The sequence below is a fragment of the Balaenoptera ricei genome, chromosome 1 (assembly GCF_028023285.1).
Source record: "Balaenoptera ricei isolate mBalRic1 chromosome 1, mBalRic1.hap2, whole genome shotgun sequence".
NCBI classification, from domain to species: domain Eukaryota; kingdom Metazoa; phylum Chordata; class Mammalia; order Artiodactyla; family Balaenopteridae; genus Balaenoptera; species Balaenoptera ricei.
The window spans coordinates 129,461,460-129,478,437 of NC_082639.1; the positions used below are offsets into that span (position 1 = coordinate 129,461,460).

A 16,978-nucleotide genomic window follows, 5' to 3' on the forward strand; every position below is an offset into this window, starting at 1 on the left:
CCTTCCATCACATCAAATCTTTCATGGAGTCTGGTGGCTGAAAAATTTCCCAGAGTGGAAGAGCCTTGGTCCTGTACACAAGCTGGGGTGTTTTCTCTAGCAGCCTTTGCGAGGGGTGACAAAAATCCCTCATCCTCAGTGACTCTCATTCTCTTGGCAGATGTCTGCCAGAGCAGAGTGATCAGACAATTGATCACCAAAGTCTAGTTACTTTCCTATAATTTACACTTGCCCACACTAATAACAACAACAATAATAATAAATAACTGGCATTTATTGAATGCTTATTATGTGGCCGGCACTGTTCCAGGGTCTTTACGTTGACAAACTCATTTATTATCCCTAATAACCGAATGAGGTACAGTGTGCATTTTTACACATTATAGGTTACCTTCTCCATTTCACAAATTAGGAAATTGAGATTTTTTTTTAACATCTTTATTGGAGTATAATTGCTTTACAATGGTGTGTTAGTTTCTGCTTTATAACAAAGTGAATCAGTTATACAAATACATATGTTCCCATATCTCTTCCCTCTTGCATCTCCCTCCCTCCCACCCTCCCTATCCCACCCCTCTAGGTGGTCACAAACCACCCAGCTGATCTCCCTGTGCTATGCGGCTGCTTCCCACTAGCTATCTATTTTACGTTTGGTAGTGTATATATGTCCATGCCACTCTCTCGCTTTGTCACAGCTTACCCTTCCCTGGAAATTGAGATTTATCGAGGTCAACTAATTTGCCCCACGCTAAAGTCAGTTAAGGAAGAGGGCCTGCCCTTCTCAAGTGCCGTCAGAGGGGGAGGGGGTGGGAGCATCTGCCAGGGAGGGAGAGGTATTGTGTCACTGACATTGTTTGGAATTGTCAGGCTGACTTTTATTCGGTTTAAGTACTGTTTTTAAATTCTCAAATGCACCACCTTCTGTTTGTGTCCCCATATGACCTTATGTGATTTTATTCTGACTCCCCAAAATCCGATGAGTCCTGGGGTCTATTTTCATCAACTTTGTTATGTTACTCTGCTCGGGACATCAGCAAAATTTAAGTTGTTACTGGGCAAGTTCAGATGAAGAACGGAAGTAGGGGGAAAGCCGGTACGACTTCTGGAACCCAACTTAAACTCCACCTCCTCCAGGAAGCCCTCCCTAATTTCCCTGCTCTTCCTCTGGCATCCTCTCCCGAGCCATGGTGGGGAGGGCCACCCAGCTGCTTTTACATCTGAACTTTGAAGGCCTTCATTGCTCACTTGTACATAGCAATGGCTATGTCACCCCAAACATTTCCACTTGGCAAACGCATGCCCGGAGCTAGCCACCAAGCCCAGCTGCCCCGGCCCCACTACTCCGGCCCCTTCCCCTTAGTGTAAAGTATGGAGGCAAAGGTGATGAGCCCGTGATGCCAGGCAGGGCACTCTGGGAGGGTGGAGGGAAGGGGGTGGGGGCAAAAGACACACTTTATCAGTGTGTCTGAACACAAACCCAAGAACTGGTTGAGCTGGATGAGTTCACCCAGGGGTCACATGCCTTCTCACAGGAAGAGGTGAAATGTACTGCTCCAGGCAGTTCACAGTTAAGTCCACATTTCAGTCTAAGCTGGGTGCACGTTTTGTTTTGTTTTGTTTTTTTCCCAAGCCCAAATCCCTTCTTTTGATTCATGCATGGGTTTTGGGTTGCAGCCAGACTACAAATGCAAGGGTGTGTACTGGGGTAGGGGAGGAGGTGGGGCAGGGGGGGAGGCTTCTAGACTCTATAGAAGAGGATCAGAGGTCACTGGCCCAGCCCAGAAAGGGTGGTCATTTCCTTTCAGCCTCCTACCCTCTGGGCTTGAAGCACATCCTTCCGGTCTGAATCTGATGGCTGAGACAGGTCCCTCATGACTGCAATCATTCCAGACCCCTCACTCCTGTGGTGCCTGCACAAACTATGTGCTCAGTAAAGAGCTGTTTGGATGAAGGAATGAACCAAGTATGCCCTCTAACCTGATGATGAGGGCCCCTCTGCCCCAGTTAGATGGGCCTCCTGGCAGGGCCTTTGAGTTTGACCCAACCCTTCCCCAGCATTGGGCTATTCTCCAGCCAAGGGCTCCAAGGTCATGTTTTGAGAGATGGGGGAGGAGGGGGAGCCTGGGGGCCTAGGAGAACCACCCTGGGCTGGCAGGCCTGCTGGCCTGGGGCTTGCCTGTAGAAGCTGAAAAGTGAGCTCTAACTCAGACCCTCCTCCATTCTGCTTCCCAGGCCTTGGGGCTCCCAAGTTTCCTGGTATAACTCTTCACCTCTTCCTGTAACCAAGCAGGATTCCATGGGGACTTCGCAGGACAGACTCCTCTCCCCATGTCCTCTGCCTGTCTCTTGTTTGTAGAAAAGCTTTCATCTCCCACACCTCCCCTGAGTCACAAAAGTCTGGATCAAGAATTAATGCAAAAATAGCAGTTGGGCCAGGAGAACTGGTAAGAATTTAAATAGTAAATCAGCCATACTGCAGTCACAGAATGTTTAGTTCCTCCCTGAAGTACCTAGATAGCGGTATCTGATGCACATTTCCTGAGTTGTTTTACAGTTGCTAAAACCCCCAGCAAATGCAAGAAGTTAAGTACTGGATGACCATGAGTATGCAGCCCCCAGACCTATTGGAGCCTGAGGATTGGTGATGTTAACCCCTGTGACACCATCCTGTTACCTCACCATCAACCAATCAGAGAAATGTGCACCAGCTGTTCACATACCCTGTGACTCCTCTCCCTCACCTTGCCTTTAAAAATGCTTCCCTGAAACCTATTGGGGAGTTCGGTTCTTTTGAGCATAAGCCACCTGTTCTCTTTGCATTGCCCTTGCAATAAAACTTTCTCTGCTCCAAACCCCGACATTTCGGTTTGTTTGGCCTCACTGTGCATGGGGCACACGAACTTGGATTCGACAACACGCCCCAGTTTTGCCAGATCCCTGAAGCCCACAAGAATTTCTAATTGCAAGCTGACAGAGGAAGACAAGTACTGTATAATATCACTTATATGTGGAATCTAAAAAATACAACAAACTAGTGAATAAAACAAAAAAGAAGCAGACGCACAGACATAGAGGACAAACTAGTGGTTACCAGTGGGGAGAAGGAAGAGGGGAGGAGCAAGATTGGAGTAGGAGGAAAAAAAAGGGTTGTTATGGGATTGTATGAAATCATGTGTGTGAAATTTTGCCAGTTGTAAAGCACTACAGAATTTAAAGAATCTTTCATTCAATGAGAAATAATATGTTTAGTTTTAAAATGTGGCTGAATTTTAAAATAAATAAATAAATTGCAAGCTGATGAGATTCTCAGCATGTTCAAATACACTGAATTAAAGATACTCCTAAAATCCCCCCAACCCCCATCTATCAACTTCCTTGCTCATTCTACTTCCTGTCGGTGCCCAGGACTCTTAACGCCAAGACCTCCATCCTAACCCTTAGCATCCTGTGGGTCCTCACACAACGACTTTGCTATTTAGCACTTGATTTGGAGTCTACCATTATATCAGCGAATGTCTGGTTTTTATTTTGTGGGGTTCCCCCATGTTCTGAGTTTTCAATGACCAGAGTATCAAGGGAGCTAAAGGGCTTTGGCCTTTGGAAAGGGTCGTTCTATTTCCAACTGGCTGTTTTTCGAAGGGTTTGAGTCTTCTCTTGGTCTGTAAATGATATTGGGTAAGTTGCAACCTTTCTCTGCCTCAGTTTCCCTATATGTGATAACAGATGTTATCACTCTTATCATTGCCTCTTTCTCTGGTTTTAAGGCAATGATTAAAAAACCTCAGGTAGTGAACACAAATCCTGGATCCACACATCCTGGCTTTTCTGGGACAACCCTGATTTTAAATATTTTTGTCCCAATTGTCAGATCTTATGTCTGATCTGATGATCTGATTTGGGATCAGAAAATATAGTTTTGAGAGTACTATGAATTCTAGAAATGGGCTGGAATTTTATTTACTAATATGAGAATAAAAAACATTCTGATTCTGGGTGCTGGCCTGGAACCTGCTTTTTGAACGACAGACGTGTCATTCTGCCCAGCACGAATACAGCTGTGTCATTGGAGGCCCTCCCTGGGGGGGCTCTGGGAGACCCTCAGCATTCAGCCCCTGTCTCGCCCACCCCTGGGCACTACTCACCTGCACAGAGCATCCACAGCACGGGCTGCGTCTTCCCCTCCATGGTCTTGCGTCCTCTCTGCCCCGAGTCCAGCCTGGGGTGGGCCCCTGAATTTAACCAGTCTGGGCTGACTGGTTAAAGCTACGACAGCCTCTGGCCCAGTCCAGACTTCGATCTCTGTGGTTTCTCCCTTCTTGTCTACCTTTGCCCAGCCTGGCCCCCATGGCCCACCCCTCGGCTGGACTGACAGGTGAGCTCACCTGTGGGACTGGACTCCTGCTCCACCCACTTCACCAAAGGCCCCGCCTTCTCAGTTACCGCCCCTGCCTTCCGTCCACCCAGCAGGTGGGCAAAGTCCTGAGCTTCTCACTATCACGTGGGCTTCGCCTATAAGGGACAGGAAGTTGCCGCCTCGTAATATGAAGGGAAATGATCTCAGAGGAAGGGTTTCAAAGCCAATAAAAGAAGGGTGTTAGTCACAATTGCTGAAATACTTCGAGGCATAATACGATCTGTTAATCTACTTCCCTTCCTGGTCTACCTCACCACCACCCCACAACCACGCTAGAGACACAGTCATGAGGAAGACTGGAAATCTCTACCCCCAGAGAACTACTAATCTGGTCAGGGAGGAAGATAGTATACAAGCAACCAAGATAGAAATACAGTGACCAGTTTGTCTCAGTTTGCTTGGAACTCTCGCAGTTTTAAAACAGAAGGTCCTATGTCCCAGGAATGTCTCCATCCCAGGCAAACTGGGATGGCAAGTCACCCTACTTAAAGAGTGCCAGGGAGAATGACCTGGGAAATGACATAGATAATGAAATTGGGGCAGTGGAGCGGTTCCACCTTAGACCTGGGTGATCAGAACAAAATGAGTATTATGATTCTCTATTTTACAAACAGGCTTCTAAGTCTCAAAGAAGTTAAATGGGTTCTCCAAGGTCACATAGCTAAGAAGTGGTTTTCTGATTTCTAATCCACCAGGTTAGGGACCCAGATGTCACCCTCTGTGAGTTCCGGGGTAGTGAGTAAGGGTTTAAAGGGTATAAAGAAGACAGAAGCCCTCTGTCCTCTCTCCTCCTATGTGGTCCCCTCTTTATCTGCTGCCTCTCTTAGGTGTGTTGGCCCTCCATCTTTCCTCCACCTCCCACCCACCTTCTTCCCTATGCTGGGAGTCTGTCATCTTAAGCCTCGCCCTGACTGATGCCACCCTTCAGTCCTCTGCCCCATTCCCATCCACTCTCCATCCCTCCCTCCTTCATCTCACCTCTTTCTCATACCACCTTTCATCTTCATGGAACCTTGAAGTCTGGAGGTGAATTGAACTCCCATGTTTACTCAGTTGTGGTCATTCTTCCATTCTTCAACAGACACTCACTGAGGCCCTATTTGACGCCCAGGACAGGGGTTTGGCCATTAGTGATGCCATGTGCCTCCTCAGAGATGCCTTCCTGGACCACTCTATCCAAAGGAGCCCCCATCCCAGCTTTGCCAAGTTTCTGCACACAACCCTGTTTTCTTTCTTCAAAGCTCTAACCACTATATGAAACTAATTTTTGCTACCCCAAAACTTTTTCCATGCCAACCCCTCTGGAATTCCTTCCCCCCACCATATCTGCTGTTGTAATCCAACATGTGCTTTAAAGGGCAGCTCATATATTATCTGTTCTTTCATGAAGCCTTTCCTGACTTCTTCAGCCAGAAGGGCTCTCTCCCGCCTTTGAACTCACACAGCACTCTGGATCTCTCTTGGGATACTAACTAACTACATTCTGCCTTCTGCTTGAGTTATTTTTGGTCTGTGTCTCATCCCTCCTAATAACTGTGAGCTCACTCATTTATTCAGCCAATTGTTATTGCACCAAGCATTGTTCCACCTAGCTGGGAAGAAGCACCATTTTAAGTCTGTAATTGTGTGTCTTACTAACTTTGATCAAGTATAGAGCCTGATGCATAATAGATATCAGTGGGTATTTGTGAATGGGCAGACAAATGGATGAATGGATGGATGGAGGAATAGGGTCATTATAGAATGTGCAGGGTGAGGGAGTGAACTATTGGGTTATTGGACTTTGCTTTGATCGTAATGATGGTGGGAATTGGTGTAGTGGAGTAGGGTGGGTTATGAGCACATTTGAAGTTTACGAAGCTCATGGAAAGTTTATATCACCCAGGGTTGCCAGTTGACCATCACCATGGGAGGTGAATGTGGGGCAGGGGTTATGGAAGGGGTGCACAACTGTCCAGTTCAGTATCCAGAGTCATCTCTGTCCAAAGAAATGGAGCCCTGGTCCCAAGAAATGACTACCCTATAGTCTCACCACGATGCTCTCCCAACATCTATCAGAAGACCCTCTCCATTCCATATATCTGGTATTTTTTTCCCAACCCCTTCTGTGCTGACATGGGGTTAAAGTACAATTTATTTTATTCTTCTAGATCTTTGGCTTTAGATTATCTTCAGGAAGCACTTTGAATAGCAGCCCCAGGCTGGAAGGTATGGAGAGAGAGCCCAAATCAAACTTTTTCTTTAGGCCTCTCTGTCTACGAAGAATGAACCTCTCCCAACTCTGCTGTTCAGTGTCAGTGTCCAGAAAATCAGCCAGGAGGGAAAGAGTTAAGTGGGGCCTGCTTTCGGGTCTGGGTCCTGAGCCTGCATTCCTTCCTCCCAGAGATCTGCCAGGCTGTGGGACCAGAGGCTAAATTTAGAAGCTAGCTAGGGTTTCCTGTGAACAGCTGTCCTGCCCCTCAGAGAAGGAACACTGGAGAGGGGAGGTCGGTCCCTGTCACTGGTCGGAGCTTCTGGCCATTTCGTCTGGGTCCCTCAGCCCCTGAGTGGCTGTCCCGTGGTGTGGAGACACAGGCAGATCAGCGGTGAGTGTGCCTCTCCCTTCATTTTGTCCTGCGAGCCCAGGACTTACAAACAAAGGGGCAGCAGCTCTGCCCTGAGTGTCAGGGCCCAGCCATGTCTGGGACCAGCTCCTGGGGGATCTCATATTCCTTAATAGGCTGTGGGATGGCGCGTGAGCTAAAGGTAGTGGGTCCTGTGACCTTGGTTAGAGACGCTGAAGAAGGCATCTTCCCGGTAAAGACAAAAGATTGTGTGTGTGTGTGTGTGTGTGTGTGTGTGTGTATGAGAGAGAGAGAGAGAGAGAGGGAGAGAGAGAGGCAAATTTCTGGTTCCCCTCACTGCTTTCTTGCTGGCATCTGTGGAAGGAGCCAAGTTGTCACTTCTTAAATCTTGCAACTCCAAGGTGGGCTGTTTACACGGCCGGCCGGGGTGTGCATCTTGGTGTCCTGATAACAGTAGCTGGATCAAGTCTGACTGGGTTTTCCTCATGAGTGATTTCCCCACCAGGCTATTAACACGTGGTGACTTTCCCATTCCTAGTTCCACTGAGGTGACATCACTGACACACCCTTTCCCCCAACAAAACCTCCAGAATCAGGTTTTCTAACTGCCCTTTTCATGCCAAACCTACAGAGGCTGACAGGCTGTCATGGCAACAAGTGGGGACCCAGAAGAGGAGCAGGTAGTCCCAGGTGAAGAGGATGAAGCCAATGTGAGAGCCGTGCAGGCTCGGTACCTCCGGAGCCCCTCCCCCAGCCAGTAAGTGCACTTGCTGAGTTCTGCACCCCTCCAACCACGGCGGGAGTGGGCTAGGGAGCATGATGACAAGTGGGCCCCAGGGAGCCTGCAGCCACCACCTTAAATTCACTCATTCAGCAAACATTGTTGAGTATTTTTTATGTGTCATACTCTCTGGAGGAAGCAAACATGCACACAACCACACTGCAACATGGCATGGTAAGTGCTAGCATTAGCATGCCTAGGGTCTAGTGGTGGGGTGGGGGTGAGTGGGGGGGCGGGCAGGAAAAGGAACACCTGGGCTTGGAATTGTCATAGGAGGCTGCCTGGAGGAGATGATGCTGGACTTGAACCTCAAAGGATGAGTAGGAGTCTGGCAGTTCTCCCTGGATGATAGTGCTTGAGTTCCTAGAACTGAGGTTGGAAACGGGGATGGTAGACCACAGATCACAGTTGCTTTATTTTTTCTGTTTTTTGTTTGTTTGTTTGTTTGCGGCATGTGGGTTCTTAGTTCCCCAACCAGGGATCGAACCCATGCATGGAGTCTTAACCACTGGACCACCAGGGAAGGGTAGACCATAGATCATAGATAAGAGAACGCATCAGGACAGGAAGAGGACCCTAAGACATCAGATCCTAGTACTAAGATGATTTTGTATCTATGATCAAGCTGTGTCTTTCAAACCGGGATTTGTGCATGCCTGGGGGTAAGTGGCAGTGTGCCCAGGGGTAGATGACCACATGCATCTTCCTGGAGGGTCTTTTTTATTTTGTGACAAGTAAGTTTAAAGTTTCTTTTACATAAAATCATTGAGGATATATGATGACGTAGAATGAAAAATTTGTGTAAAATTTTAAGAAAAATCATAAGGCATCAAAGAAATGCTTAATTGCCTGCTAAAGCAGTAGTGTATATGCCTATCCTTTTTCTTCTGCCATAAATAATAGTAGGGGATCTGACTTCTAATCTTAGCTCTGTCACCAAATTTATGTGAAGAACCACTTTAATTCTTGAGTCTATGCCTCCTTACCTAGAAAAAGGGAAGGAAAGACTCAGAATATGTCAAGGTAACTTTACATCAGAGTACCTCTGATTCTGCTTGACTTTCCTTTTCCTCATGTCTCCTGGGGTCTTGCTGGCTCCTGCTTCTCAGGGCTCAAACAGGCTTCCCCTTTGGAGTGAAATGGGAGCAAAGGCAGCTGCTCATCATCCAGGGGCCAAGGCACTTTGTCCAAATGGAGCTTGGGGACTTTTACTTTAAAATTGAGCCTTATGTTCTACTTAGAAAACCTGTTAGGATTGAGAGATTTAAAATCTAACCCTTCTCTGTCTACACTCCCAGACAAGGCAGAGGTAGCGTGCGGTGAGTCAGGGTAGGCGATGGCTTCGTGTAGTAGTTAGGGTAATGCCAGCTGTAATAGCAAATGGACATTTCTTTCTCACTCAAATACATTTCAGAACAGGTACCTGAGCAGTGATTCAGGAACTGAGGCTCCTTCTAGCTTGTAGATCCTCCATTTTAAGGCCCGACTTCTAAAGTCGCTGTGTTCGTCAGCAACAAGACCAAATGGGAAAGGGCACGAAGAATCTCTCAGGAGGTTTTTATGGGCCAGGCCTGAAAACGGCCATTCTGCTTCCGCTCGTATTCCATTGGCTGGACCTCAGCAAGGCCATGCTTTCTTGTAAGGGAGGATGGGAAATGAGGTCCATGAGCCCAGGGAAAAGAAGTGGGTTTGTGAACACACAGCAGTTGCAGCCCCAGTAACCCCTCTAGGCAGTTAATATTCGTGTTTCCTTTAATCCCACTCATAGAGCACACTTATTGTCTCCCCAGGGAGACAGCCCCAAATCCCATTTACCAACTGCTGCAAAGTTCAAAGGCTAGGTTCTCTGGAGGGCACGCCTCCTCCCCCTCAGGGCTGAATGCAGCTCCTCATGGTCTGACCAGGATAACTGCAAAGAAACAAAAACAGAAACAAAAACAGAACTCCCATAGGATAAAAGGAGGCGTGGGAGATAACAGCAGCCATCAGTCCATATAATTAATGAGCCTGTTGAGCGTCTTTGCCCCAGAAGTGGGGAGACCTCCTAGCGGTGACTTTGATGTGACCCTTGGGGTGGATTTCCTTTGTCTGCTGTTCTCTGGAGCTTCCAGCTTCACCCCCTGAGGCTTTTGCCTTGTCTGTTATTCTCCACAGCCACATCTGAAGCGAGGTTGGAGAGGGTGTCTTCCTTGAAGGCTGTATAGCTTTTACAGGCTTGTCCTGCTTATGGAAACTTGGGGGTCCAAGGGCTGTTTTAAGGTTTATACCACCCAAAGGCCTTTTTTTTTTTTTTTTTTTTCCAAAGGCTTTTTAAGTCTCATGGTTTCTTGGAAAATGTGATCTCTTCAAAAACTTAATTGGTTTCTGATCTACAGAGACCAGACAACTCCATGTGCCAGAAACCACATCCATAGTTCTTTCCCATAGATGTAATCTTCAGTCCTAATTTATTTCTTTGCTTTCTTGTCTACATGTTTCACTCTCAGCTTAATGACAGGTATCTTGAGAGATTATCTGAAACTTTACATTTGAGAGGGAAGTTCAGGATGCATTTGTAATTTCTAGTATAATTGTTAAAAGTTATTTAGAATGTATAGCCAACCAGCTAATGAGGGGTGGATGCAATCATAAAATATAATCAATCCAAAAGAAGTCAAGAGAAGAGAGAAAAAATAATATAGAAAAAGAATAACAAATAATAAGAAAATAGAAGGATGGAAGATTTAACCCCAAATATATAAGTAATTACATTAAGCATAAATAGACTTACTATTGCAATTAAAAGAAAAAAAATTGTCAGACAATTTTTTTACAAACCTACACACTTTTTACAAGAGTTACACCTTAAAAAATAAAGATGTACAAAGGTTAACAAAGGATAGAAAACTTATACTACACTGTTCTGGTTACTATTTCTCATAACCTCGAAACTTAGTGGCATAAAACAACCATTTTATTATGTTCACAATCTGGAACCTGGACAAGGCACAGCAGTGTGGCTTGTTTGCTTCAAGATGTCTGGGGCCTCAGCTGGAAAGACTTGGAGACTGGGGGTGACTTTAAGGCTGGGGGTGACTCAGCAGCTGGGGACTGGTGTCATAGAGGTATCCTCATATACTTGGCACTTCATGTCAGGACCTCAGCTAGGCAATTGGCCTGAACACCTAACATGGTCTTTCCATATGATCTCTCCGTGTGGGCCAGTGTGGGCTTTCTCAGAGCCTGGGAGCTAAATTCCAAGAAAACAGGACAGAAGTGCATTGATTTTCATGATCCAGCCTCAGAAGTCACATGAAGGACCACAAAAGTTCAAAAGGAGGCAACATAGGCTCCACCATTCCACTGAAGAAGTATCAGGGTCACAGAGTAAAGAGAGCATGTGGGATGGGATACATTGTGGCCAACTTTGGAAAGTATCGGCTGCCATAATCACAAACACTAACGGAAAGCAAGCCAGTAAAGTGATTTATTGATATAAGACAAAGAAAACTTTAGGGTAAGCATTACTGGGGACAAAGAGGGATGTTTCCTAATAACTTAAGGTTCAATTCACCATATAATAGATATATTCATTTTAAATTTCTATGATCTGATAAAGTAGCCTCAAAATACATAAAACAAAAAATTGACAGAACTGAAGAAAAAATTAGAATTCACAGTCTTAGTCAAATGTACATTTTTAAAAACACAACCTCAGCAACTGATAAAATGAGGCAAAAAAAATCATCAAGAATATAAGATATGTAAACAAAACAATAAACAAAGTTAACCTAATTGGCATTTATAGAACATGTACCCAGCAACTGTAGGATATAGATTCTTATCATGTGCACATGGAATTTTTACCAAAAAGATCATGCCCTGTGCCATACATACATCAACAAATTTTTAATGCTTGAAATCATACAAAACGTGTTTTCTGACCTTTGCAGAATTAAGCTAGAAATCACTAAAAACAAAAATACACAATAGAAATTCCAAGAGTTTGCATCCAAGAGAGCAGGACGGAAGTGCATTGATTTTCATGACCTAGCTTTAGAAGTCACGTGAAGGACCACAAAAGTTCAAAAGGAGGCAGCATAGGCTCCACCACTCTATTAGAGAAATATCGAGGTGACACTCTAAAGAGAGCAAGTTGGATGGGATATATTGAGATATATGGATAACAGAAATTCAAATTAAAACCACAATTCAATAGTACTCCATACTCGTCAGACTGCCTAAACTTTGAAGACCAACAAGAGCAGACATTAATGAGGATGTGAAACAATCAGGACTCTCCTGTTCATTGATGGTAGGGGTGTAAATTAGTATAACCATTTGGAAAACTATTTCATAGCATCTAAACACATGCTTGTCCTATGACCCAGCAGGCTCGCTCCTGATACATACTTAACAGAAGTAAGTACATATGTGCACCGGAAGAGAAGTACTAACACTAGAATGTTTTAGCAGCTAACAGTCATTAAGAATACAGAATGTTTAGAGAGAGTGAACGGGAGGTGGAGCCGGGGGAGCTGCTCTTGTACCTCCTCCTGGCCCTTGGCCCAGCTGCTCGAGGGGGGAAGAGTTACCGCCACTCTTCGGCATCAGAACTTACCATGATGGCTGTGACCTACAATCCTCAGGAAGCCCTGGGGTCATGGCCCAGATGCACCCAGGAGAAGGAGCGATGTGTGGAGCCCACCACGGTGGTGGTGCCTCCCTCAGGACTTTAAGACCCTCTGTGGACCCTGAAATACTTTCATTCTCAGGACTCAGGGACTCGGCTCGGCCTGCTCCTAATGGTACCCGCTGCCTCACAGAGCACTCTAGTCCTACGTACACACAGCCCCCAAATCCAGCCCACTGGTCAGATCCAAGCCATGGCCCTCCAAGGGGCCCAGGACCCCCTAGGGATGGAGAGGACCCTGATCAGCGTGAGGCATCTTCAGAAGAGTCAGGAGTGGACCAGGAACTCTCCAGAGAGAATGAGGCTGGGTACCAGGAGGATGGGAACCCTTCTTTTCTTTCCATTCCACCTGCTTGTAACTGCCAGGGAACCCCTGGAATCCCTGAAGGGCCTCATTCTGAGGGAGGAGACAGCTCTTCTAGCAACTTTTGCCACCATTGTACCTCTCCTGCTTTGGGGGAAGACAAAGAGTTGGAAGAGGAATACGATGAGGAGGAAACTCTTAAGTTTCCCAGTGGTTTTTCACGTGTGCCCAGTGGAGAGAAACCTGCACCCCGGAGACAATGGCACCGCGTTCCAGCCAAGGAGGATACTCGGGAGGGTGGACGCAGCGATCCCAGATCCCCTGGTCGACATCGGCTGGGTCGGAAACGGAGTCAGGCAGATAAGCGCAGAGGACTGGGAGTGTGGGGGGCAGAGGAACTGCGTCAGCTTGGACAGGCAGGCTTCTGGTGGCTGATCGACCTGCTGGTATTAGTGGGGGACTATATGGAAACTTATGGCCATCTCATCTATGCTGCAGGCAGCTGAAAGGCAGTGATCTGGACCTTTTTTGGGTCTGGGTGGGAGTATGGGCAGGGCGGCTGGGGGTCAGGGCCCAGGTGATGTTCCAGTTTCTGAGTCAAGGGTTTTGCTATGGGGCAGGGCTGTTCACCCGTTTTCTTAGGCTACTGGGTGCTTTGCTGCTCCTGGCTCTGGCCCTTTTGTTGGGCTGTCTGCAGTTGGGCTGGCGGTTTCTGGTAGGACTGAGTGACCAGTTAGGCTGGAGGGGTAAAGCCACCTGGCTCTTCTCTTGGCTGGCTTCTCCCACCTGGCAGCGGTGCCTGATTCTGCTGCGAGAGAGCAGGCCATGGCAGCAGCTGGTAAGAATAGTTCAGCTGGGGTTGGCTGGAGTTGCCTTGGGTCAAGCAGAGGACCAATAGGCAGGGGAATGCACCTGTAGCTAGTGATCGCTACTGCCAGCCTGAAGAGGAAGTGGCTCACCTGTTGACCATGGCTGGGGTTCCTGAGGATGAGCTAAACCCTTTTCATGTGTTGGGGGTTGAAGTCACAGCATCAGATGTTGAGCTGAAGAAGGCCTATGGACAGCCGGCAGTGATGGTTCATCCTGACAAAAATAATCATCCCCGGGCTGAGGAGGCCTTCAAGGTTTTGCGGGCAGCTTGGGACATTGTCAGCAACCCTGAAAGACCGAAGGAATATGAGATGAAGCGAATGGCAGAGAATGAGCTGAGCCGGTCAGTGAGTGAGTTTCTGTTCAAGCTGCAGGATGACCTCAAAGAAGCAATGAATACTATGATGTGCAGCCAATGCCAGGGAAAGCATAGGAGGTTTGAAATGGACCGGGAACCTGAGAGTGCCAGATACTGTGCTGAGTAGTAATAGGCTGCATCCTGCTGAGGAAGGAGACATTTGGGCAGAGTCAAGCATGTTGGACCTCAAGATCACCTACTTTGCGCTGATGGATGGAAAGGTGTATGACATCACAGAGTGGGCGGGATGCCAGCGTGTGGGAATCTCCCCAGATACCCACAGAGTCCCCTACCACATCTCACTTGGTTCACGGATGCCAGGCACCAGTGGGAGGCAGGGAGCTACCCCAGATACCCCTCCTGCTGACCTTCAGGATTTCTTGAGCCGGATCTTTCAAGTACCCCCAGGCCAGATGTCCAATGGGGACTTCTTTGCAGCTCCTCAGCCGGGCCCTGGTGCCACTGCAGCCTCCAAGCCCAACAGCACAGTACCCAAGGGAGAAGCCAAACCGAAGTGGCGGGAGAAAGTGAGGAGGCCCTTCCAGCGCTGACACCCCCCTCTTTCTGCAAATCAATGTCAGGGAGTCAAAAGGGCTGTGTACAGCACAGGATGGAGTTTGATTTATTTTTAAATATTTAAAAAAGGGAAAATTTTAAGCTCAAATTGTTCACTCAGTATTTATAGGAAGCTCTGGAACCACTCTCCCTCTTCTACCAGCACCCGGGAACTGAATCTTGTCTTCTGACAATACGAAAGAAATAGGGGGTGGCTAGAACAAAGAATCTAGGGCCTGGACCCGGGCTGGTTGATCTCTGCCATAGTAGTGTGGAAACTGGGCATTTCCCTGGAGTCTGTATGCCTTTGTCTTGTCTTTTGCTACTACAGCAGATGACACTTTCCCCCCCTCTTTAAAAAAAAAAAAAAAAAGAATACAGAATGTTTAAACAACATGATAAACTGTCCAATTAACAGTAGGCTAGATAAATAAAGTCTGGTATATATATTTGAATACTGCCCTAGGGAATAGGCATTTTATTAAGTGTCTATCACTTCGATGTGATTGAGCTGCTCAGATTATTGGTTGGGGAGGGCAATCAGTGAGTGAGAGCTGGCTGCGAAGGTGGAAGGCGGGTCACTGCAGGGAAGACCAATTCTGCTGGTGTCAGAGTTGCATGTAAAGTGAGCCTGCCAAAGAACCAAAGCATTTATTAATAGAGACTTTCTAACAGCATTCAGTCCTTAGCCTTTCCAGCTGCCAGTTCCCTTCCTAGACAAAGACAGGCTCAACCTGAAAGCCCCACTTACATGCTGAGCTCCCTAAAAGCATGGTCCCACATACAGATCAAATTTTCTCTGGGTTCCCAGTGACTCTTCCTGAATCCTATCGGTTTTGATGTCCTTCACGGTGTGTGTACAGTATACTCCTTAGCAACTGGTTTTTAGAAGCTGATCCCAAATTGGCTAGCCCTTTTCAGAAATTTTTAAGGAAGGCAAACACACAGTAACACTTCATGGACTATCCCTTCCTGCAATTATCATCATAAAATCTGAGGCATAAACAGCTGCATTGACTTTTGACTCATCATCCAATCAATCCCACTGCGTTACACAGCACCAGGCTTAAGCCAGCCCAGATGATTGAGTCTACAGTACCTTTAAAAATGAAAAGATAACCCACAGGCTGGGAGAAAAAAATTGCAAATCACATATCTGATCAAGAACTCGTATCCAAAATATACATTTTAAAAAAAAGTCTCAAAACCCAATAAAAAAGAAACAATTTAAAAATGGACAGAAGATTTGAACAGATACTTCACCAAAGAAGATACATGGAAGGCAAATAAACACATGAAAAGATGCTCAAAAGTCTTTGTCATTAGGGAAATGCAAATGAAAACCACCATGAGGTACCCTTACATACATACTTATTAGAATATGTAAAATTAAAAAGACTGACCATATCAAACATTGGTGAGAATGTGGAGGACTTGGAACAATCCCACTGCTGGTGGGAATGTAAAATGGTGCAACCATTTTATAAACTGTTAGTTTCTTTAATAGTTAAACATACAGCTCCCTAAACACACACCTATATCTATATGATTCAGTCATTCTACTCCTAGGTATTTACCCAAGAGAAATTAAAGCCTATGTCCATACAAAGACTTGTACATGAATGTTCATAGCAGCTTCATTTGTAATAGCCTGAAACAACCCAAATGTCCATGAACAAGTGAATGGATAAATATACTGTGGTGTATTTACTCACTGGAATACTATTCAGCAGTAAAAAGGAATGAATTATTGATTCATACAACAACATGGATGAATCTCAAAATAATCACGCTCAATGAAAGCAGTCAGACAAAAAAGAGTACATATGATTCAATTTACAGAAAATTCTAGAAAATGCAAATGAATCTCTGTAGTGACAGAAAGCAGATCAGCGGTTGCCTAAGGAGTACAAGGCAGGGAGGGGGTAGAGGGAGGGCTCACAAAGGGACATGAGGAAACTCTGGGGGGATGATGGCTATCACAATCTTGATTGTGGTGATGGTTTCACAGGTGGATACTTAAGTCAAACCTTACCAATCTGCATATTTTAAATATGTGCTGCATGTATAACAATTATACCTCAAATAAAGCTGTACGGTTTTTTAAAGGTATGAAAAGAGAAATAAAACTCTCTTCTAGGAGGCAGTATGGTGATGTGACGTGGGAAGAAGGTAAATGGTGTAATTGAGGCCAAAATTAAGGTCAGCTCTGCTCTCCCACTTACTAGCCATGAGAGCTTACATAAGTTAGTCATAAAATTGGAATACCAGTTTTACCCAGTAGTAGAAATAAAACAATATAAGATAACATATATTATTTATAATATATATTACATAAAATATATAACATACATTATTACAATATAACATATATATAGGCATATTAGGTATTTGATAAATGGTGACTCTCTTCCCTTTTCCTTCCAGAGAAAGATATTTGACAACGATTTTTTTTCGGTA

At 45.8% G+C, this 16,978-nt stretch overlaps 3 protein-coding genes across 3 annotated transcripts in view; 2 read left to right on the forward strand and 1 right to left on the reverse strand.

The window, feature by feature from the left end:
* GPA33 (glycoprotein A33) overlaps positions 1–4,269 on the reverse strand; it is a 44,164-nt gene extending 39,895 nt beyond the window's left edge. The window contains exon 1 of the mRNA XM_059903302.1: positions 4,143–4,269. Coding sequence (XP_059759285.1) covers positions 4,143–4,185 — 43 coding nt within the window. The 5' untranslated portion in view covers positions 4,186–4,269. The remainder of the gene's footprint in view (positions 1–4,142) is intronic.
* A 2,603-nt stretch (positions 4,270–6,872) lies between these two features.
* STYXL2 (serine/threonine/tyrosine interacting like 2) overlaps positions 6,873–16,978 on the forward strand; it is a 32,224-nt gene continuing 22,118 nt past the window's right edge. The window contains exons 1-2 of the mRNA XM_059935514.1: positions 6,873–6,999; positions 7,610–7,735. Of these exons, the coding sequence (XP_059791497.1) occupies positions 7,626–7,735 (110 nt within the window). The 5' untranslated portion in view covers positions 6,873–6,999; positions 7,610–7,625. The remainder of the gene's footprint in view (positions 7,000–7,609; positions 7,736–16,978) is intronic.
* Positions 12,335–14,514, forward strand: LOC132352663 (dnaJ homolog subfamily C member 14-like). The gene is given in 4 exon segments (XM_059903313.1): positions 12,335–13,224; positions 13,227–13,588; positions 13,590–14,087; positions 14,089–14,514. Coding segments are annotated over 4 exon segments (2,109 nt in total). The 5' UTR covers positions 12,335–12,401.